The sequence below is a fragment of the Brachyhypopomus gauderio genome, chromosome 2 (assembly GCF_052324685.1).
Source record: "Brachyhypopomus gauderio isolate BG-103 chromosome 2, BGAUD_0.2, whole genome shotgun sequence".
Taxonomy (NCBI): Eukaryota; Metazoa; Chordata; class Actinopteri; order Gymnotiformes; family Hypopomidae; genus Brachyhypopomus; species Brachyhypopomus gauderio.
Window position 1 is genome coordinate 44,219,761 of NC_135212.1, and position 23,492 is coordinate 44,243,252.

At 42.0% G+C, this 23,492-nt stretch overlaps 1 protein-coding gene across 1 annotated transcript; it reads left to right on the top strand.

Moving 5' to 3' along the window:
• The first annotated feature begins 230 nt into the window (after positions 1–230).
• LOC143508351 (uncharacterized) lies at positions 231–11,486 on the top strand. The gene is made up of 9 exons (XM_076996801.1): positions 231–445; positions 595–648; positions 2,157–2,294; positions 4,945–5,183; positions 6,085–6,765; positions 7,165–7,232; positions 7,327–7,607; positions 7,714–7,776; positions 7,873–11,486. The coding sequence occupies exons 1-4, from the start codon at positions 403–405 to the stop codon at positions 5,016–5,018; spliced, it is 309 nt and encodes a 102-aa protein (XP_076852916.1). The 5' UTR covers positions 231–402; the 3' UTR covers positions 5,019–5,183; positions 6,085–6,765; positions 7,165–7,232; positions 7,327–7,607; positions 7,714–7,776; positions 7,873–11,486.
• The last annotated feature ends 12,006 nt before the right edge of the window (positions 11,487–23,492 follow it).

Below are 23,492 nucleotides of genomic sequence, written 5' to 3' on the forward strand. Positions count from 1 at the left end.
GTTCTAGAGACATCGCATTGCACAATGCCTGGTGCTGTGCAGACGGACCGAACGAAGAAGTGACACTCTGTGGCCAACAAGGCTGGTTTTGTGCTGCCAGACTCAAACAGAGCTTGTGTGGAGTATCTGCCCCAGAACTGCCCCCATCTCTGCGTTTAACCCCAGTCCCTCGCACACAGACGGCCGCTCAGCTATTCTTACCGCGGCCTGTCAGAGAGCCCGGAGCAAGTGATAAGCAGGACTGTGGACAAAGGGTGGTTCTGAAAGTGCTGCCTAAGTGAGGCCCGATGAGGGAGAACTTTCTCCACTGCACATCGTCCACATGCTAGCGAGAGGTCTGACAGCCTTGGCTCCAACAGGGGTTTAAAGAGAGCTGGGCAGGGGAGGCATGCCCATGCAGTCATGGTCCCGCAGAAGAGACACGTCAGCAGCTTCAGGATCTGGAGTGAGATAATTGTGTTTGAATTCCAGTGAAAAAAAAAGAACAGGATGCTGAATAATTACAAATAAATGGTAGCGAACAAAAATGATGCTGTAATCAATCACAATTTGAGCATTTTCAGACTCACACAATGTTCCTGACTTTCCCAACAGGAGGGGTTCTTGCACAGGAAGTTCAAGGCTGCCTCTTTCTGGAATACTCTCAAGGTAAATACATTTAACTTTAAAAATAATTATATTATCATTATTGTTGTTGTTGTTATATTATTATTATTGATGTTGTTGTTATTATAAACAAGTATATTATTGCATATGCAAATTGTTGTTGTTGTTGTTGTTTTTGTTGTTATGGCAGCATACATAGCATATCCCTGTGTATAATAAAGCTAATATAAACACTTTGAATTAAAACAGTTCCTGTTCAACATTACGTCTGCAGGTTTTATCCTCATTTGGTTAATTTAAACTTTACGTGATTTTAAACACACAATCAATTAATAGAAGAAATCAAACTGAATGTCCATACATATTAGATTAGATTCAGATGCATTGTCATTGTTCAGTGCAAGACAACCAAAGACAGGATTCCTCTCATCTTGGAGGCTGGTATTAAACAACAGGGTCAGCATTTGTATGGAGTCCCTGGAGTTCATAGGGCTCAAGGGCCCGACAGTGGCTGCACGGCTGGGACCCACACTTCACACATCAGAGCTCAGTTCACCGGGGCCACAATATATTTGTGTCAGTAGTGCATTGAAAAATATGTTCATGTGTCTTACATTTTCCATTGCAGCTTGCTTAAATCTAAATTAACTAACTATTAATTATTTAACCAATAATTAACAAATGAAGTATTGATTAACTAATTTAGGTCAGAAACATTCCTTAAGTGTAAAACCAAAATAGCAATGTGATAAGAAATCATTGCAGTGCTTGAAGGAGCCGTGCGGGTGATCTGTAAAAGAGACGAAAGAAGAGTTCAGTGTTGGGTATTTTACAAAACAGAGTAATGTCCTTTCCAACTGATCCCACTGTGTTTACAACACTTTTTAATTTGAATATTTCCTGAATTCTACATTTCCAGTGCAGTTATTTTACTACTGTCCACCAGTACACAGAGTGCTGTAAATCTCCACTTTCACCTCAGGCTACAGGCCTATGCAAAAAGAATGCCATCACTGTATCTCACAAGGAGCCATAGCTGTCCAGACACAGGAAATCTCTGTGATAAAAACAATACAATCTCTGTGATATGAACAACACAATCTCTGTGATAGGAACAACACAATCCCTGTGATAAGGGTAACACAATCTCTGTGATAAGAACAACACAGTCTCTGTGATAAAAACAACACAATCTCTGTGATAAAGATAACACAATCTCTGTGATAAGGATAACACAATCACTGTGATAAGAACAACACAGTCTCTGTGATAAGAACAACACAATCACTATGATAAGAACAACACAATCTCTGTGAAAAGGGCAACACAATTTCTGTGATAAGGGTAACTATATCGATTATAAGGGCAACAGTGCTGTGGCAACAGTGCTTTGCAAAACATACCAACATGTGAACTGCAATTGCTTCCAGTGTAGACTAAAGGAAAGGCACTATTACGCTATATAACGGAAGAGCTGTTAGACAATGAAAACAATATATGTATTCACTTATATTCATCGGTGTGCTGATTGTGGGTTATTTCTCGGGCAGCTGTCATCAGTTCACATACCACACCCTGTCTGTTATGGGCTCAGCCTGGATGTGGTCGTAACAGGGAGGTTCCTCCCACACGACATCAGCACAGACCGTCTGTAGCTGCTGGCCTTCCTCAGGATGACGACGGCCCAGGTGAGTCACGCTCCTCAGCTCCAGTCCGGAGGGACTTGAGTCATATTCTTCACGTTCACATTATTCGTTTGAAGATTGAGGTTTAGGCTGATTCAGGGTGCTCATGAGCCTTACCTCCTCTAGCACCTAATTAGCAAGGAAATAATTAGTGGCAGAAAACGCACTAGCAGCAAAGCACACCCCTATGCAATCTGTCCCCTTCTCAGCTCTCACCTTTAAATTCCACAGATAATAATGTATCGAATATTTATGTGTCATTATGTAAATAATTTTATTTGTTTTTGTTTCAGACACCTCTGACAATCCCAGATGCAAGGAACTTTAGAAACATTAGTATTTGGAATTTGGAATCTGCTCCAGGTGTTTCCTGTTACAGGTTTATCCCTACTCCAGGTGTTTCCTGTTACAGGTTTATCCCTACTCCTGGTGTTTCCTGTTACAGGTTTATCCCTACTCCAGGTGTTTCCTGTTACAGGTTTATCCCTACTCCAGGTGTTTCCTGTTACAGGTTTATCCCTACTCCTGGTGTTTCCTGTTACAGGTTTACAGGGTTGCCAACTCTCACGCACTGAGCGTGAGACACACGCATTTGACCATTTTCACACGCTCTCACGCCACACTTCCGATATCTCACGCCGAAAAAAAATAACCAGTTTATTTACCTCAGATCCACATATATGATTCAATACGTTACTAGTTCGCTAGCTCTGGCGCCATCCACCGGCGATATAACACTGAATCTGTGTCCATTTTACGTTCGCCACCCCCCCCCCCCCCCCCCCCCCCCCCCCTGGCTCAACAACTTTCGTTCGCCACCCCCCCCCCCCCCACCCCCCCGCTCAACAATATACACTCGCCACCAGCTCCAGGTTAAAATCTCACTCCAAGCGAACGTCAAAAGTTGGCAACCCTGGGTTTATCCCTACTCCAGGTGTTTCCTGTTACAGGTTTACCCCTACTCCAGGTATTTCCTGTTACAGGTTTACCACTGCTCCAGGTGTTTCCTGTTACAGGTTTACCCCTGCTCCAGGTGTTTCCTGTTACAGGTTTATCCCTACTCCAGGTGTTTCCTGTTACAGGTTTATCCCTACTCCTGGTGTTTCCTGTTACAGGTTTATCCCTACTCCAGGTGTTTCCTGTTACAGGTTTACCCCTGCTCCAGGTGTTTCCTGTTACAGGTTTATCCCTACTCCAGGTGTTTCCTTCACCAAGTAGTTTTACTTCACTACATTTGAATGCCGTCACATTACTGAATAAAAAAATATTGATGGTGAATAATTAAATGCGGGCGCCCTTTCCATTGTCTCATAATCAGGTCGTAATCTGGTGCACTTTTTTTCCAAAAGGATGAGATTGCTCTATCTTTAAATCTTCTATCTATCAGGTTCTGTGGGATCCTGTGGACATTTTATTGTGAATAGTTGGATCCTGTGAGCGTTTTAAATAGTGGAATCCTGTGCGCATTTTGTTTTATTGGGAGATGTGGGATCCTGTGGTCATTTTATATTTTATTTTGAGTTGTGGCAACCTGTGGGCATTTTATTGTGAATAGTGGGATCCGGTGGGCACTGTATTTTGAATAGTTGGATCCTGTGAGCACTTACTTTTAAATTGTGGGATCCTATGTGCATTTTTTTTTTAATGTGGGATCCTGTGAGCATTTTATTGTGAGTAGTGGAATCCTGTTGCATTTTAGTTTGATTTGTGGCATATTGTGGGCACTTAATTTTGTGTGCATTTTGTTTTTTGAATAATTTGTAATTTAAATTTCTTTATTCTTATTATAGTGTTGTCCGTTGGACAATATGACTGAAAATTGTTTGCACTTTATGGTACAGGTTGTGACTGTCCTTGTGCTGTGAGGAAGTATGTTCCTGAGCCCAGCTGATCTTTTTGCGTGTGGATGTGCACTTAAATACACTTTGAAATCGATTAAAACAACTTGTGCTGAATTTGGTTCATGATTCATCCATGCATTAAATAACTAAAAGTAACTAAGCAACTTTTACTCAAATTACATTTTAAATGAAGTAATTTTGTACTTTTACTCGAGTAAATTTTGAGATGGGTAATTTTACTTTTACTCTAAGTAGATTTTAGGCAAAGTAATGATACTTTTACTCAATTACAATTTTTCAGTACTCTTTCCACCTCTAATACTGAGTCTAACAATGTCTCTCAGTCTCCACACATGCAGTTTATGGACACACATTAATTAGATCTCCTATCAGCCAGAACATTCCAGGATGTAGTACCTCTAACCTCTTTGCTAATAAGTGAATGAGTATGAGAGGCTAAGAAGATATAAAGCCCTGTAAGTGTGTCTCAGTCTACAACAATTAGGTGTTGAAGACACAAGTGGAGGTACCTTGACATATTTTCACCCTCTATGATCACAAATCAGGTGTTATTTTTGCACAAAGGTGTCTATCCAAATATCCAGACGCAACAATGTTACACTGTCTATTACACTACATAATATAAAATGGTGTTTCATTCTGTGTCTGGGAGATGGAGAGAATCAGTCTATCCTAATTGCTTGAGAATCTTTCTTGCAAAGAATATTGTAAAGATAAATTAAGATTTTATTAAAGTTTGAGTCTTCAACAATCAGACTGATCCTAACCAATGAATGATTCTTGTCCTCCAGTGGAGGAATCTGGTGCAGGGAAAACTATAAATACCAAAAGTGTCATCCAGTACTTTGCAACAACAGCGGCGTGAGGAGACGAGACGAAAGAGCTGCTCGGCTCAATGAGGGTGAGCAGAGGATGAGGAGCTGCTGAGACTTATCATTTTCTTACTGAGACAAATGTCGTCTGCTTTTTCATCCAGGGCAAACCCTTTAGTAATGCCAAGACTGTGAGGAATAACAAGACCTCTGGCTTTGTGAGTAGAGAGAATATTTACAAGTTTTCAAATGTGCAGGAGTTCTAAAAATAGGTGTCCAAGGCATGTCAAGATATGAATATTTCCCTCCTGGGTAAATTTATCAGGATCTACTTTGGAATACCAGGGAAGGTGTCATCAGCAGATATTGAAACTTGCTGTCTTTATTAGGCCCTATTTTAAACTCGGGTATGAAGTGACATATATTTAGCCGCTGTGGTGGCTTTCATTTTCCCTATTTATCACAGATCTGCTTGAGAAATCCAATGTGATGTTTCACATGGTGGCTGAGAGATCTTACCATATATTCTATCAAATAACCTGTAACACAAAACCAGACATCATAGGTACACTCATCGTCTCTCACACACCACACACACACACACACACACACACACACACACACACACACACACACAGAGTTAACACACATAGATAAGTGGAAAGACTAATTAGGGGGTACACTTTTAAAACATATAACCTGAAAGTGATCTTCTGCTTTTTAGGATGCCATTGATATCCTTGGTTCTAGGTTATTATCTACAACCTGACTGGAGCAGTGATGCATTATGGGAACATGATGTTTAAGCAGCAGTGGAAAGAGTAGGCCCAGCATAATAACACTGAGGGTACGAAAGTGCCATCAGGACCCAAACAGTCCAGTCTGCACTTCACATCATATGTTATGGTTTCTACTGAGATGTGATTTTCTTTACATTCGCAAAACAAAAGCTGAGTTTGACTTTACCATAAAAATGTTTGCCCTGCTTGTCTGAAATATAGAGGGGTTCTGTGAGGTCCCTGTTGCAAAGAACTAAAATTACATTTTATTGGGGTCCTCAAAATAACTGGGTTTGAGATGTTTGATGTAATATTATAATAATATTATAATTCCTTCTAGGTGCAACATTACAGGCTAAATCAAGACTGTTATGTCAAGAATACTCTCATGCTCTCTCCAGCAACACCCAGTTGGGCATCATTACCTAAGACACGAGCTTTGTTCTGTCATTCGAACTCTTTTACATCCCTTTCAAACTAACTTCAAGTTCAAATCATTCAAAAGTTCAAAAACACCAGAGCAGCTGTGCATCAACTTGACTGCAAAACTTCTTCAATCCTTTCATGTTTCAATCATGTTTGTGCTGGAGCAAGAGGGGGATAAGAGACAAGAAGTTGGTAGTCTTTGGTATGGACGTGGGAGCCTGCATTGAGCTTACTGAGAAGGTACAATACAACACTACATAGGGAAGTTCATGACCAACAGCTCTTACCCATCAGCCACTGGGCATGTTCTCGGCCCTTGAGGAAGAGTGTGTTTCCCAAGCCTACTGACATGTGCATGAAGAACAAACCCTATGAGCAACAACTGGGCAAAAACAACTGGTTTTTGAAGGCCAGGGCTGTAGAAGGTCCGCCGGAGGCTCCCTACTCCCTGGTGCACTACGCTGGCATGGTGCACCACAGTATCACTGGCTGGCTGCAGAATGAACCCCACTGAATGAGTCTGTTGTGCAGCTGTACCAGAAGTCATCCGTGAAACTGCTGGCCCCGCTGTATGCAAGCCATGCTGGGGCAGACGGTAACTGTGCACTTCAGTCTCTAAACAATCCAAGCTGCAGACCATGAATCTTACTCCCTGTTAGCATGCAGGAACCGTATAAGAATTCAGTTTAGTTTTTTTTTTTTTTTTTTACCCGGAGCACTTCTGAGTGCATAAACCCTGCATTTTAGATTACACTCATTAGAAAGCCATTATTTACATGCTAGACTTGATGATCCTGCAAGTTATATGCATTACATATGTGGCAGGGTTTAAACAAAATTCCACTCAATTATTATTACTTGTTCAAAATGCTGTATAAACTAATGCTAGACTTAATTTTGAGCCTGGGAAAGAAGAATGTGGAAATGAAAACTTTGTCTCTCTGTTTCTCTGTTTGTCTCTCTGTTTCTCTGCTATACTCTGCTACTAGTGTAGGTGGCAACAGTGGTAAGAAAGCCAAAAAGCAAGGAGCATCTTTCCAGACAGTCTCTGCTCTATTCAGGGTGAGTTTCCCATTCATCTTTTGAGTCACAACTCATAAATATTTATCCTGCTGCAACAGAATGTCATGAATTATTCATTATTGTCAATTCACAGGAAAACCTGAACAAGTGGATGTCTAATCTCAGAAAGTCCCATCCTGATTTTGTGGGGTGCTTGATTCAAAATGAAACCAAAACCCCAGGAAGAGTGTGCGGACTACTCAAAGGATATTATCACACCATTAGAACTTTGATATGTGAAATGCTGGTGCACATTTTGCATTTATTTCCCAACATTCCATGGTTTATTACATCTTCTTGGCAACAGGTGTAATGGAAAATGATCTGGTCATCCACCAGCTACACTGCAGTGGCTTTCGCTGCTGAATCTTGCATGTAAGGCTTCATTTTAAGACTTTAAAATTAGGTAAATGAAGCCGTTTGAGTCTGATAGAACAGGTAAGATGTGAGCGTGGATCATCCCTACCTTCCTGTGTTTCAGATACCTGATTCTGAATACCAGTGCTGGACACTAGGACAGCAACAGAGAGTCTCCTGGGCTCACGTACTCCTTTATTAAATGGCTAAGTACATAAAAGACTTATGTGTACATCATTACTTGTAAAGATCTACAGTTTTAACTGTGATGTTCTTACTGCAGGTGAGATTCTCACTGATAAACCTCAAGGCGGGACGTTGAGGAGCACTGCGGGAGTTGAGAGATGTGCACCAGGAACTGTGTCATGCAGGACAGAGCACGAGAGAATGGTGAACGCTGCGGTGTAGTGCAGTAGTGCTTCACACTGCACAGTTTTGATAATGCACATACAAAAATATCGTGTTAACTTACAAATGTATTAGTAGTGAATTTCACTTGGTGGCAACCTGAGCTGTGATGTTCATCTTTGCAAAAGGGCATCGGGCTTTTATGAATTTGAAACACTGACAGTTTCAGTGTAAGATCCAACCTCTACTGAATACTGCTGGGTGAGTGAAAGACATGGCCCAGATTAAGCTGGACCTTTCCAAGTGTAAGGAGGATCAGGCCAGATCAGAGAGAAAGCTGGAGGAGCAGACTGTGTCTGTCATACAAGAGAAGAAAGATCTCCTCAAGTTCAGGCAGTATGTTTCATGGGCTATAGAATTGCTATAATGTAATATATGAATCATAACTCACTAGCCTCTGGGATCTTAAAAGAATCAGATAATCTGATGGCTGCAGAAGAGAGATGTGAGTGACTGATCAAAAGTGCGATCCAGCTGGAAGCCAAGCTGAGGGAGGCTGTCTAGAGGCTGGAAGATGACAAGGTCAATGCTGAGTTCACAGTCAAGAAGAGGAAACTGAAGGAGTGCTCTGAGCTAAAATAAATACGTGGACCATCTCAAGCTTCCATTAGTCAATGCAGAGACAGATAAACACACCATGGAAAACAAAGTTTGTTGCCTCCTTTAGCTTGACTTATTCTAGAAGATGAAAAAGGATGCCTTCACTGATATGTCACAGGATTCTGCTTTTCATTTTGCTAACATTAAAATGAATAATGCAGGTGAGAAACCTCACAGAAGAAATCGTCTCTCACAACAATTTTATTCTGAAATAACAGGACAGAGAGCCACACCAGTGAGTGCTACATGACCCCCCCCCCCCCCTTCCCATGAGAGCAGGACACTGTAAAGCACCCTCACCCAAACTAACATGACGCTACAGCACCATGTTGATGTGAGTCAGTGCGTGCACTGTTCCTGGAGATCTGCCGTTCTGCATAGTTTGGGATCAAAAGCCAATCCATCACACCTGATTCATCTAAGATAATGCAATAACTTAGAATTATTATTTGAACACATCTATCTATCCTAGCTAGAGAGCTCTCGGCGCAGGAGAACGAAATAGCTAGGATGGATCTAGAGAGAACTGGAAGGACGATTGCTGGTGACTTGAACGTTGGTGGAGCCACGGGCGGGTCAGAATGAGATGATCAAGAAATGACTTTGTGAAGTTGTGGAATGTTCTAGAAGAGTCCACCCTGCAGCACGAGAGTGAGGCAGCTGCACCATATGAGAAACACACCGACAGTGTGGCAGAACTAGTCAACAGCCTCCAGCAAATCAAGCTAAAGCTGCGAAAGGAGAGAGCGTGACCTGGACGGTCTCTCCAGCAACATGGAGGCCATTGCAAAAACAAAGGTCATTATTTTATCATCAGCAAGGGCCTACATTCGTTTATTGTTAATTAATTAATGAATTTGTATATCTGTGAAGCAATCTTGAAAAGATGTGCTGCTCTCTGGAGGACCAGCTAAGTGAAGTGAAAACTACCAAAGACTCATTAATGATCTCACTGCTCAAAAGGCTCCACTTTCTGACAACCTGGAACTACAATCCCCAGAATGCCACACTCCATCTCCACAAGATCAACACCACCAGATTATTGAACTCACCTGCACCTCATTCACATACACTTTTTTTTTTTTTTGCCCCTTTTATTAAACGATCTTTTGCTTTGGATCTGCGAGTGTCTGTCTCCATATCACAGATATCACAGATGTCGCATTCGCTGTCCCGTGACTCCCCTTAACAGCTAGTTTAAATGAACACATGTTGCATGTTGATCGCTGTAGAACAGCCTTACCGACAATCCATCCACTGACAGCTGCCAAAAAGTTTTCTGAAGGTGAAATGACACGTCAGTTTAAGGAGAAGGACTCTCTGCTGTCTGGGTTATCAAGGGGAAAACGTCCAACAAACTTAAGAGCTAAAAAGGCAGAATGAGGATGAAACGAAGGTGTAACATAAAAATAAATCTTATTCCCTGAAGACTGAGAAGGTGGAGCTGTTATGTTGATCTCAACAGGCTAAGAATACCTTGGCCCATGCTCTGCAATCATCTCGTCGTGACTTGCTGCGGGAACAGTCTAAAGAGGAGCAGGACGCTGAGATGCAGCATGGGATGTCCAAGCCCAACAGCGAGGTGGCTCCGTGAAGGACCAAACACGAGAACGATGTCATCCAGTGCTCTGAGGACCTTGAGGATGTCGCGTAAGACTTTCTTGTAGCACAGCACGCACAAGTATGAGCACAGGATCAGAACTCGCCTACAGGTACCTTAGGTCATCATTGCTGAGAAACATGAGAACGTTCAGTGTTGATGGGGTCTAACTCTGGATGCGTTACATTCTGGAAAAGATTGTTACATTAAATTATTATCAAGTTATTAAAAGGAAAATTGCATTCCTTCCTTACATTGTTCCTTCACAGTGTGAAAAAGACGAACAGTGAGATTGCAAAATCTGATGGACGAGTTACAATTAAAGGTCAAGGCCTACAAAAGACTATTCTCAGACAGGCAGTCCCCAGACACACACTGTCTCCCTTCTTATTGTTGAATTCATAGAGATAAATGCTCTGCTGAGCACACAAACACCCATTTTTCCAGGCTGAGATTAGTGCTGCATGAGCAGGGGGAGGCTGAGGGGAGAGCAGACATCGCCGAGATGAGATCTCAGCTCAGCGAGATCTCAGCTCAACGAGATCAGAGCAAAGACCAGAGTTATGGATGCAAATGTTCGCACAGCAGGGAAGGTTTGAAATGAAACAAGACGAGTGGGTTACATGGAGGGCACAGGTTAGTCGAGGTTGGGTTTCACAAAAGCATCGTGACACAAAATGCTTCACTAAGTGATAGAACACCCACTCACATTTAAGAACAGCTTAACTCTGTGACGCGTTTAAGAAACGTGGCTCTGACTACGTCTAAACACTGCTGTACTCGGTGGCTTGGTGACAGTGGGTTATTTTAGGTCAGACTTGAATTCTGTATGCTTCTCACCTTCGCCTATTCACACAGTCAATTCATAAATGTCAGAGGCTTCATCCTTCTTTACATTCTGTGAAAGGACAGTGGAAAGTACATTTTCATTCAAACAAAAGAGGGTATCTGTGTGTAAACGGTGAGGGGCGGAGCATGTGCAGGCTAGCTCTGTCCTCACTGGACCTGATAAACAAAACAGTGTCGTTCTAATTTGAAGGCTGCTGCATACATATGTATTAAACACTTTACCCTTTCTGGATTTTTTGTTATTTCATATTATATATATGTATGGGTTCAGGGGCAATTATTTACCATTGATGCCCCATTATTATGCACTGCACACCAGTGAAATGGTAATGAGCTTTTATGTGCAATTGACTTGCAGCATTCATGAGCTTCAGAATGAGGAGGTCAGTATGTTAGTTCCTGCAGTTCTCATATTTGTGCTCTTTACAAAACAGCAGTAAACAGGCATATACGTTTATTTGGTGTGAACAACGCTTTTGTGGTTGGCTTCTAAATAAAATTAGAGGTGTCAATTCCAGGTTCATAGATTAAAAGTCCTCACCAGGATTTTGCTCAAGCTTGCTAGATTTTCTAATTAGCAATCCAGGTAAAATTAGTGGAATCAACACAATCCAGGAAGCCTGAGCAAAATCCTGGTGAGGACTTTTAATCTATGAACCTGGAATTGACACCTCTAAATAAAATGTAACCATTTTACTCCTGATGTACAACTGTTTCTGCGAACATTTTTCTTTTCGGCTCGTATGGCAAGAAGTTACAAACATCATATATTGGACTTAATCTGTATGACTAGGACTTGAACTCCAGATTAATTTTCACAGATCAAGCTCATGCAGATTTTCAGTTGAATGGAGAGATTAAACAGATGGTGTCTGCATGCTTATCTACAGCTCATGTAATCATGGATGACTCAGTATTTTCACTATGCATGAATTTAGCAATAAATGCATATAAACTTGGTAACTGTGGTAAATCAAAGGTTTAGTTTAGTGGATATCCCATTATTTTTTCTACGTCTTGGGGACGAGGGAATCCATTACCAGCCCTTTTCTGTGGGAGTATTGTTATGGGATTACAGTCATTTTATCATAATGTTATTTCTTCCAGTCCCTTCAGAGAATGTAATGCAATTATATTTAGATTCATCTTATTGCTAATATGAATACTGTGATAAATTTGAGTGTGATGTAAATATCAGTTTTCCTTGATTTTGTTAAAGCCATTTACCTTTATGCTAAAACAAGACATTTAGGTGGTCACTTTGTTTCTTCACCTTGATTACCTGAGATCCAGGTCTCTTGTAGATGGTCAGAATCAAATGGACAGCGAGTTTCCTTTGCTTTCTCCTTCATTCTGCTGTCTGCTTAATTCTTCCTGTTTCAGGATCCTAGATATAAAGAAAATTATTTTTATTTTAATTCTATAAATACTTTTAATGGTTTGGCCAAAGTTCATTCTCACAGTAAAAGATTAATTACATTTATATGTTGTGTAAACTTAAATATGAATAAATTGGGATGCCTTGCTACCTTTGAAATATATTTGATGCATTTGTGCAAGTAGCATAGCTTTAACAGCAGCAGTAAGGGAGCCATGAGGGTCTTTATCAAGCATTTTTATTGAGTGAAAAAAAACAAAGAGAAAGGAAATGCAATAAGCAAACAGCAGAATGGCTCATATCAATGACGTGGCCTGTATTGTGCAACATTGTAGGAGAGAACAAACTGGAAACAGGTAGGTGTGTGTGTGTGTGTGTGTGTGTGTGTGTGTGTGTGTGTGTGTGTGTGTGTGTCTCGTTCTGAGTAACGAGCTCACAGTGACAATAATAATAACTTTACAGAGTAGTGCAAATACCACTGACTTATCATTGTATTCATAAATAAATAAATATAATTTGTAGAAAATAATAAATAATTTAATATCTGATGAACAAATTGCAATGAATTTGCTTCTTTATTTAGCATGTTCCTACTGTATGAGCTGTTAGAAACTCTTTCTTGTATATAAGCACACAATATGACCTTGGTCACAGTTAGGTCCCATGACTGTAGTCAGATGAAGTTGTTCCAACTGCAGGAAGGGATTCTTAGTTGAGATATGGCTTCTTGTGGCTAATCGCTGATCAAAGCTCACCTACACATCACATACAAAGCTCAGTGTAACGTAAAGTCGACGTCTTCAACTGCACTAATCTGTAAGAATGTTTATCCAACATTCTGCTAAGAGCACACAAACTGTGAGCCATTACACGCCTGTACATAGTCTGGCCAGTGCTAAACATAGAACTAGATTTCTGGTGAATGCTTTTGTAGGGTAGTCTCCTGTAGTGCTGGACCCTAAGACATCCATCCTCTGAAGATCAGAAGTTGTTCAAGAGGATCTAATTGCTGTAAACGCAGTGAATGAAACTTACACTTTTATAGAATCTTTCAACATACCTAAGGTCTCTTTAACACAGTTACAACTTTTTGCATTCAACCACACACCAATGAGGAGCAGGAGGCAGGTGCACACCAGAAGACTCCGCCCCCTGGGGGACTGAGTCAGGTACAGGAAGGGGAGAGAGGACAAGACACCATCCTACACTGGACACAAATACACTTTGTAGGGACAGTCAACTCTAGTCAGATAGGGACCAAAGGCCCCAGTGCTGAGAGGCAAACATGCTAACCACCAAGCCAAACAGTATTGTACAACATTTACAACATTTGCATATTCGTTTCAGGCAATGCAAACTACATCATATCAGTGTAGAAGTAATAAAACAACCCATTTTATATTAACATGCACTTTGGGTGGATGTTAATAACCAAACATTGTATTTGTTCTGGTTTGATCCAGCATGGATGAGAAGAAAACAGAACGTAGCTACCGGTTCTGAATTGTGAAATGTGCTGAACGTTTGGAGGTGAGGAGGCACAGGGCCAAGATGCTCTCAGTTTCACGGCAGTCCAGAAACAATCCCATGAAACAAGGCTGTGGTCTTTCTCTCTCATCCTTTCTTCCATGTTAAGCTGTGACCTTGGCAACATCAACCTGAGTGTTTTGAAACAGGACACTGTAAACACACAGATGGCCCAGGAACCATGGCCACAGGAAAATGATTGAACCAATAAGAAACACTTACAAGCAGTGATGAAACATCGCACATATGATGCAATAATTTGTCTCACTTATAGAAATAATGTGGTAATACTTTGTAACACTTGCCACATTTTTCAACAATGTGACAAACAATTTATAAGAAGTTCTTAAAAGTTCTATTTGGGTTTTTAAAAATAGATACTGAGACATAACTAAGATAAATACAATCAGGATACATTAATAGGGGCATCTGAGAAGATGTGAAAACTGATGAGGAGTGGTATAGGAACAACTCGGGTGTGCAAAACCTGAAATGAGGTTAGAACCTGCTGTAACGAATGTAACAATTGGAGCCACACTAGAGAAGCGAGAGCTGGAGAAATGAGTCAACCTTTACTTTCTACATCTTCCAGTGGAGACAAAAGGCAGGAAGGTCTTCGGCCCACACCGCCTGCTCCCACCTGAATAGTGATGGGTCTGTTCCTGAAGGTTCAGATTCCACTCCAGATGCACAGACTATGCAGCCTTCGTATGCAAATCCCTCATGCAGCTTCCCTGCAGCCTGATTGGCTGTCCTGGAGAGTTCCATCTCAAGCATCTAACCTTTTGATGCTTCTGATCCTGTATTTAGTCAGACGTATAGTTCGATTAAAACCGAAGCTGCGTGCTGCAGGGGCCTGCGAGCTGAACGGTGAGGCGGCGCTCGTGTCAAAATAGCACGCCGACCGCGCTTTCCGTTCGCCCGTGCGTGGGCCCGCCCTGCTGCTTGGCCGTGGTGCTCAGGATTGCCCGTCCTTATGGCTGTGTGGGCAACCGGCTTCTGATGGATCCACCTTATCTGAGCGCATATCGGCCCACATGCTGCTGCAAAATGAACGCGATCAGAAGCAGCTTGCGGGCGCATCGACACGCATGGAAGCCAGTGCTGCCCCCCTCGTGCTCAGCGGACTGTGGCATCACGGCCACGCAGACGCTTCGATGACCCGCACTCTAACGTCATGAGCCGTGATGGAGATATGAATAAATGCCATTGTCTTACGTAAACTGAAATGGTGGGTTCGAGTGCAAAAATGTTACATGCATGTTCTGATCTGTGCTGTGCTGCAGCAGAAGGGAATAGGAAGCTCTTTCCTGGTGAATACATGGTATGTGTAAGCACTTCTATATGTTTTATCAATGCATCATTGAACCAGGCAATGTAAGCCGTAGCTGCGGGGTTTTAGGGCCATGCAACAGTCAGCCAGGCCACTGTATGGATATGTTCGTTGCCCAGTGACTGTTAAAGCTGTCTAACAAGCAGTGGAATATGCATGGCGTTTGTGTTTAAAGCTGATTGAAGTGATCATGCCCTCTGCTGGTTACTCAGTATCACTGCACATTGAGTATCAAGGGCTGCAGCCAATTGCAGCAAAATGAATCACAAAACACAAAAAAAATATTAAAACATTAAAATAAAATGTTAGTCAATGTTGACATTTCAGTATTAAAGCATATGTATTCAAAAGTACCTTTTCATCCACTCCCACAATCAGAATTAGAGAAAATAATTTCTTCCTTAAATTGTGTTACCTGCACACTAGACTCGGTTCCCTCGAAGCTATTAAAAGAGGTATTACCAGTGGTAACTGAACCTCTTCTAACTATAGTTAACTCATCCATTACAATAGGTTACATGCCCAAATCATGTAAATTAGCAGTTATTAAACCTCTGATCAAGAAACCAAATCTTGATCTGACTGTACTATCTAATTATAGACCCATTTCAAACACATCATTTATATCTAAGATCATAGAAAAAGCTGTTGCCCAGCAATTATGCCTATATCTGCATAGGAATCACATATTTGAAAAATTCCAATCTGGTTTTAGGCCCCATCACAGTACTGAAACAGCATTAGTTAAAGTAATAAATGATCTCCTCCTTGCTTCAGATCAAGGCTATGTATCACTGTTAGTGCTTCTTGATCTTAGTGCAGCTTTCGACACAATTGATCATAGGATCTTGCTAGAAAGGTTAGAACGCTGGGTTGGAGTCTCAGGCACAGCCCTTTCATGGTTTTATTCTTACCTAACAAATCGCTATCAGTTTGTAGAGCTCAATAATATTCCATCTAAACGTACAAAAGTTAAATATGGGGTCCCGCAAGGCTCCATTTTAGGACCACTATTATTTACATTATATATGCTACCATTGGGCACAGTTATAAACAAACATGGTGTCAATTTTCACTGCTATGCAGATGACACTCAACTTTACATATCAGCCAAACCTGATGACAAACTCAGTTTAGGAAAAATTTAGGCCTGTGTAAAAGATATTAAATGCTGGATATCGCTAAACTTCCTCCAACTTAATGAGGACAAAACAGAAGTTCTCCTCCTGTACCCTAATGCCTCAAAACAGAAAATTCCAGATCTAATGCTTAAACTCGCAGACTACCCCATTACATCTGGCACAGTAGCCAAAAACCTAGGCGTCATACTCGACTCCGACCTATCATTTGATAAATACATAGATAATACTACTAGGATAGCTTTTCTACATCTCCACAACATTGCTAAGTTAAGAAATGCATTATCACAGGATGATGCGGAAAAATTGGTGCACGCCTTTGTTAGCTCCAGATTAGATTACTGTAACTCACTACTGTCAGGATGTTCAAATAGGAATTTAAATAAACTTCAAATAGTTCAAAATGCCGCAGCCAGGGTTCTGACCAGAACTAGAAAATTTCAGCATATCAGTCCAGTCCTATCAGCCCTGCATTGGCTCCCAGTTAAATTCCGTATTGACTTTAAAATTCTTTTATTAACTTATAAAGCATTGCACGGGCTTGCTCCTGAATACCTTCAGGAACTTATTTCCTATTATGAACCCCCACGTCCACTAAGATCACAGGGTGCTGGTCTTTTATTAGTTCCAAAAATTTACAAGGTAACAGCAGGGGGAAGAGTCTTTTCTTGTAAGGCCCCCCAGCTTTGGAATGATCTTCCTAAATGCGTCCGGGACTCTGACACAGTAACAATCTTTAAGTCTAGGTTGAAAACCCACTTATTTAGTTTAGCGTTTGATAATTAATATCCCCCCTTAGATAAAGGTACAGATCCAGGGGTTCACAGGCAAAGGGTTTTATGGTAGACTGGGGCGCTGGTGCTGTCATCCTGTCACTGCTCGTGGTCACTCAAGTTTGTTGACAGTGCAGTGGACGGATGCCATTGTCTCAGAATGCCCCCAAGCCTATGTTACCTTCTGGTTCTGCCTTTTTTAGCTAGGCTGTAATAATTTAACTTAGTGTCGGAGTTGCTGCCACACTCCAGAAATGTTTATAATTTCACCTGTCCTGTATATGTCCTCATACAGAGCTAATTTTCCCTGTTTCATTTCTCCTCATGGCTGCCTGCCTGCTTGAGGAATAATGAGATGAGGAGACCAGCGATCCATCCTGGGCCAGCCACCTCCTGCCTAACCGGATGCCTACATCATGATGGACATTATTACATCTTTTTCCTTTTCTTTCTCTTCTTTCTGTATAAATTGTTGTTGTTGTCATGGTGACCGGTGTCGGCCAGAGAAGGATGGGTTCCCCCCCTGAGTCTTGGTTCCTCTCAAGGTTTCTTCCTCATGCAAAAAACTAGGGAGTTTTTCCTTGCCACTGTCGCCTTTGGCTTGCTCACTGGGGGCTAGGACTCGGCACTTGTAAAGCTGCTTTGTGACAACAACTGTTGTAAAAAGCGCTATATAAATAAAATTTGATTTGATTTGATTTGAATAGATAAATAAATTTTCCTACACAAGAAACAAGCCCAAAGCACATTGCTATGAGTGGAGGAACAATTATGTAGAACACTGACAATGTGGAATATGTATGTAGAACACTGATGTGGAACACTGATGTAGAACACTGATGTGTAACACTGATGTAGAACATGTATGTAGAACACTGATGTGGAACACTGATGTAGAACATGTATGTAGAACACTGATGTGGAACACTTATGTAGAACACTGATGTGGAACACTGATGTAGAACATGTATGTAGAACACTGATGTGGAACACTTATGTAGAACATGTATGTAGAACACTGATGTGGAACACTTATGTAGAACACTGATGTGGAACACTTATGTAGAACACTTATGTGGAACACTGATGTAGAACATGTATGTAGAACACTGATGTGGAACACTTATGTAGAACAATGATGTGGAACACTGATGTAGAACATGTATGTAGAACACTGATGTGGAACACTGATGTAGAACACTTATGTAGAACAATGATGTGGAACACTGATGTAGAACATGTATGTAGAACACTGATGTGGAACACTGATGTAGGACACTTATGTAGAACATTGATGTAGTTTGAACACTAATGTGGAACACTGATGTAGTTACAACATCGATGTAGAACATTGATATGGAACATTTATGTAGTTTGAACACTGATGTGGAGCACTGATGAATAATATATAAATATAGATATGTAGATATAAAAGCACAGTGACATAATTCCAAATGTTATTCATAGTGTCCTCATTTAAAAGTGCTTACATTGAAATTAGTTGACCAAATCCTAGTCTGGCTGTATCCTCTGCCTTCTTCAACTCAGGATGAGGAGAGTCTCTCGCCAGTCGTGAGGAGACCTGGCCTCTTATCACCACCCCTGATGCTCCTCTCCTCTGTCTTCAGTCCTCTTATTCCCGGCCGTTATGTTTCTGTTCTGAATTCTCTAGCCTTCTGACCTCAATCCAATCTGGATTTATTCATCCATATGGAGCAAAAGGCAAAACAGGAGCAGATGAAACAGGAGCAGATGACTAAGAGAATTCTGCTCTTCTCCCTAGCTTCTGATGTTCCTCTGTTCTTTCAGGACAGTTTGTTTATCTTCAGACATGCCTGCAGGTCTTTGACTGGCGGCCCCCTCCTCCTTCAGCTACTCTGTCACATGGAGGCCCATAAACCAACAGCACCTGTCACCACTGTAGAACCAGAACATTCAAGCTGCAGATGTGGTTTCCAGGCCTGTGGCTTACATCCATCTCATCCGCATCGCTTGCTGTCTGAGCCTCCTTAGTCGCCGCCTGCTGGCTTATGATGTCCGCCTCCTTCTGTTATTAGAGCGTGATGAGACAGGCACCAGGCAGCGCGTTCGCAACGAACATGTCAGTTTCGGAACATCTGCAGTGCGGACATGAAGTTCTGCCACTCCCTCACGTCCACCATCTCCACCGCTCCCACCCCTCTCCTCTCCACAGTCGGAGAGCATCAGCAGAGTGTTCTCGTGGTCTTCCCATGGTCCTCCCTGCTCCTGTAGGTCCTCTCACCCGATGCATCTAGGTGTCTTTGAACAACCCAGAGAAAGATGACTACATCAGCAGTGAGGATATGAGAACCAAAATTGAAGATCACGACCAAAATTTCTGATGTGGTAATTTTACTCTTTATTGCCTTGACCTTAATTATAAAGTCTCTGTATGGTGCACCAGAGAAAGTGGATCAGAACCCTGAGTTCATCAAGCATGGTCTAATGGGAGTAATTGTCCTTACTCTCATGTAAGTCATAAATTGCTGCTGCCTTCAGGAAAATGTACTCTTCTTCAAAGGACAGAGAAGATGCCTATTAGTTGTGGAAAGAAAGAAATACAATGTTCTTCAAAATGCTGCTTTGAAAAAATGAAATACTCTTTCAAAAAACAACAAAGCAGAAATAACGTTTTCAATATGGTAGACTGAGGAAGGCTTTCATCACGTGCCCCCCCCCCCCCCCCCCCCCAGTGTCCCGGTCTTCACCGCATGGATCTTCCTCCCCTTAACGTCATTCTCATTCCAAGCATTCTCTCTGCTGCAGCAAAGAGCTTTCGGCTAAATCAGCAGATTTCACGCCTGGCAGACCACGTCAGCCATTGTTTTAAAAAAAATAGATCTGTATTTGTTTTGTTTGTAGACTGTGCAAAATGTAAAGCCTACAGTTAACGCATCTCAGGAAATTAGTGTGTTAAAATAGAAAACATAACACCCCACTGAGTGCTGTGAGGTCCTGCTGCTCATACTTCTTCTGAATAACGCCCGACCTCCCATAGTGCATCACAGCCCGTCACATGGCAGATACCAGCTTTCTAATTTTGAGCTGAAATCCAGAACGTCCATGGCAGTCTTATCATAGAGAACCGAGGAATACCAGTGTATTAGTATTGTAATATACACAGCTGTGTTGATTTATGAATGACTCTGTAATCTTTCATCTGTCGTGTTTCATTAATGCTGTGTTTCACGGATACTAATATGGATTGGTAGTGATCATAACATCTCTGTGAACATCAAACACTTTGCTGTCTAGTGTTATGTGCTTACTGTCACTTTTCAGTGTCTAAGCTTTTCTGGGAGATGAACTCGTGCAGCAAGAGGAATTCTCATGTTTTAGTCTGCATTCCCAAAAACCTCCAGCAGAGGGCATGCTTGTAAAAACGCACAATGAAATGTTTGCCTGTGGGTTATTCTTTTCCCTTACTCCAAAAAATGAAACATTTAACCTGCATCTTCCTAGATGCTTAAATATATATACATATATATGCTTAAAATTTCCTCTTGTATATAAAGCATGCAAAGCACTGAATAGCACTTAAAGTAGCCTAAAGTAATATTTCCAATTATTCTTCTTCCAATAATTAAACAACCAATATACTGACACCTAGTGGCCGGTATGTTTCAGATATTGTGTATTTAATCTACAGGTACATCTCAATAAATTAGAATATCATCAAAAAGTAAATTTATTTCAGTAATTCTATACAAAAAGTGAAATTCATATATTATATAGATTCATGACAAATCTATATATGATCTATCTCTAGTGTTTATTTCTGTTAATGTTGATGATTATGGCTTATGAAAACCCAAAACCATTATCTCAGAAAATTAGAATATTATATAAGACCAATTAAAAACATATTTTTAATTCATAAATGTTGGCCTACTGAAAAGTATGTACAGTACATGCGCTCGATACTTGTGACTGAATACGAGGAGGCACTTCCCCCCCCTGGTACACATAGATCACCCAGTACAAACAAGACGGGTGCCCAGAGCAAGGCACATTAAAAATAGATTATAACATCACAACATTTCATTGGTCAAAAATGAATAGTGAATAGTGAATAAATTATTCATTCCGCCTTCTGCCTTAAATATCAGACAAAAGTGCTGAGAATGTAAGCCACAGAATTTGGGCATAAAACTGTGTGTGAGTCACTATATATATAAATTACTCAGACCAAGGTCCGAATGGGCGTGTCCTGGAGGGCTTATGGCATAGACATCCCTTAGCATCACCATAACGACCTGTCGCAAATACCACTTGTGAGGAATCAGTCTGGTTAGAAACAAAGATCTCTGAACACCAGGGTGTAGCATGGCTGGTTTTGTAGGACCAGGGAGAATTAGCTGTGTGAACCCATCACTTACAATTCTGCAGCAGACCAGAGTCTTGTTCAGGGCGAACGTGTGATAGAACAGCTTGCAATAGGCACTTGGTAAGAAATCCTATACAACAGGAGAATGACTGTGATCACATCTACCCTCTATTTGCATACTCAACTCAGTTTGCCCTAAAGGCCTTCAGGTTCTTTAGCACGCTGATGGCTTCCATATTACGCATGCCTAAGAGTAAAAGAAGAGATGGTGTAGAGTGGTGATGGTGTGGTGTGGTGATGGTGTGGTGATAGTGTAGTGTGGTGCAGAGGTGTCAATTCCAGGTTCAGAAAGTAAAAGTCCTCGCCAGGATTTTGCTCAGGCTTCCTGGATTGTGTTGATTCCACTAATTTAACCTGGATTGCACTAATTAGAAAATCTAGCAAGCTTGAGCAAAATCCTGGTGAGGACTTTTACTTTCTGAACCTGGAATTGATTGACACCTCTGGTGTGGTGATGGTGTGGTGATAGTGTAGTGTGGTGATGGTGTGGTGATAGTGTAGAGTGGTGATGGTGTGGTGTGGTGATGGTGTGGTGATAGTGTAGTGTGGTGATGGTGTGGTGATAGTGTAGTGTGGTGATGGTGTGGTGTGGTGATGCTGTGGTGATAGTGTAGTGTGGTGATGGTGTGGTGATAGTGTAGTGTGGTGATGGTGTGGTGATGGTGTAGAGTGGTGATGGTGTGGTGTGGTGATGGTGATAGTGTGGTGATGGTGTAGAGTGGTGATGGTGTAATGTGGTGATGGTGTGGTGATTATGTAGTGTGGTGATGGTGTGGTGATAGTGTAGTGTGGTGATGGTGTGGTGATGGTGTAGAGTGGTGATGGTGTAGAGTGTTGACGGTGTAGTGTGGTGATGGTGTAGAGTGGTGATGGTGTAGTGTGGTGACGGTGTAGAGTGGTGACGGTGTAGAGTGGTGATGGTGTAGTGTGGTGATGGTGTAGAGTGGTGATGGTGTGGTGATGGTGTAGAGTGGTGACGGTGTAGAGTGGTGATGGTGTAGTGTGGTGATGGTGTAGAGTGGTGATGGTGTAGTGTGGTGATGGTGTAGAGTGGTGATGGTGTAGAGTGGTGACGGTGTAGTGTGGTGATGGTGTAGAGTGGTGATGGTGTAGAGTGGTGACGGTGTAGTGTGGTGATGGTGTAGAGTGGTGATGGTGTAGAGTGGTGACGGTGTAGTGTGGTGATGGTGTGGTGATAGTGTAGTGTGGTGATGGTGTGGTGATGGTGTAGAGTGGTGATGGTGTGGAGTGGTGATGGTGTGGTGATGGTGTAGAGTGGTGATGGTGTAGTGTGGTGATGGTGTGGTGATAGTGCAGAGTGGACCAGAAATTACTGTGTTCAGAATGGTGACTAATAGTTTCTAGAATTTACAGAGGTGATGTAATCTACATATTGACCTTATGTGTTTACCAAAGATGCCACAGAATACCCCTCCATACTCAAACCCAACTTACACATTTCACTACCTGCTGTTGTTCTATAAGCTATCGAAAAATGGCAAAGGTGATGTGTGGATATGATTTACAGGCCATTTTCAGCAATTGCCAACAGTTGTGAGCCAAAAAGCAGCCAGGTCAACAAGCCCATGATCCGAACATCAGCATGAGCAGTCATGAAGCCCCATGGTGGGGAGCGGGAGGAGCTCCACGGTGGGGAGCGGGAGGAGCCCCATGGTGGGGAGTGGGAGCTCCATGGTGGGGAGCGGCAGCCCCACGGTGGGGAGCGGGAGGAGCTCCACGGTGGGGAGCGGGAGCCCCATGGTGGGGAGCGGGAGGAGCTCCATGGTGGGGAGCGGCAGCCCCATGGTGGGGAGCGGGAGCCCCACGGTGGGGAGCGGGAGGAGCTCCATGGTGGGGAGCGGGAGGAGCTCCACGGTGGGGAGCGGGA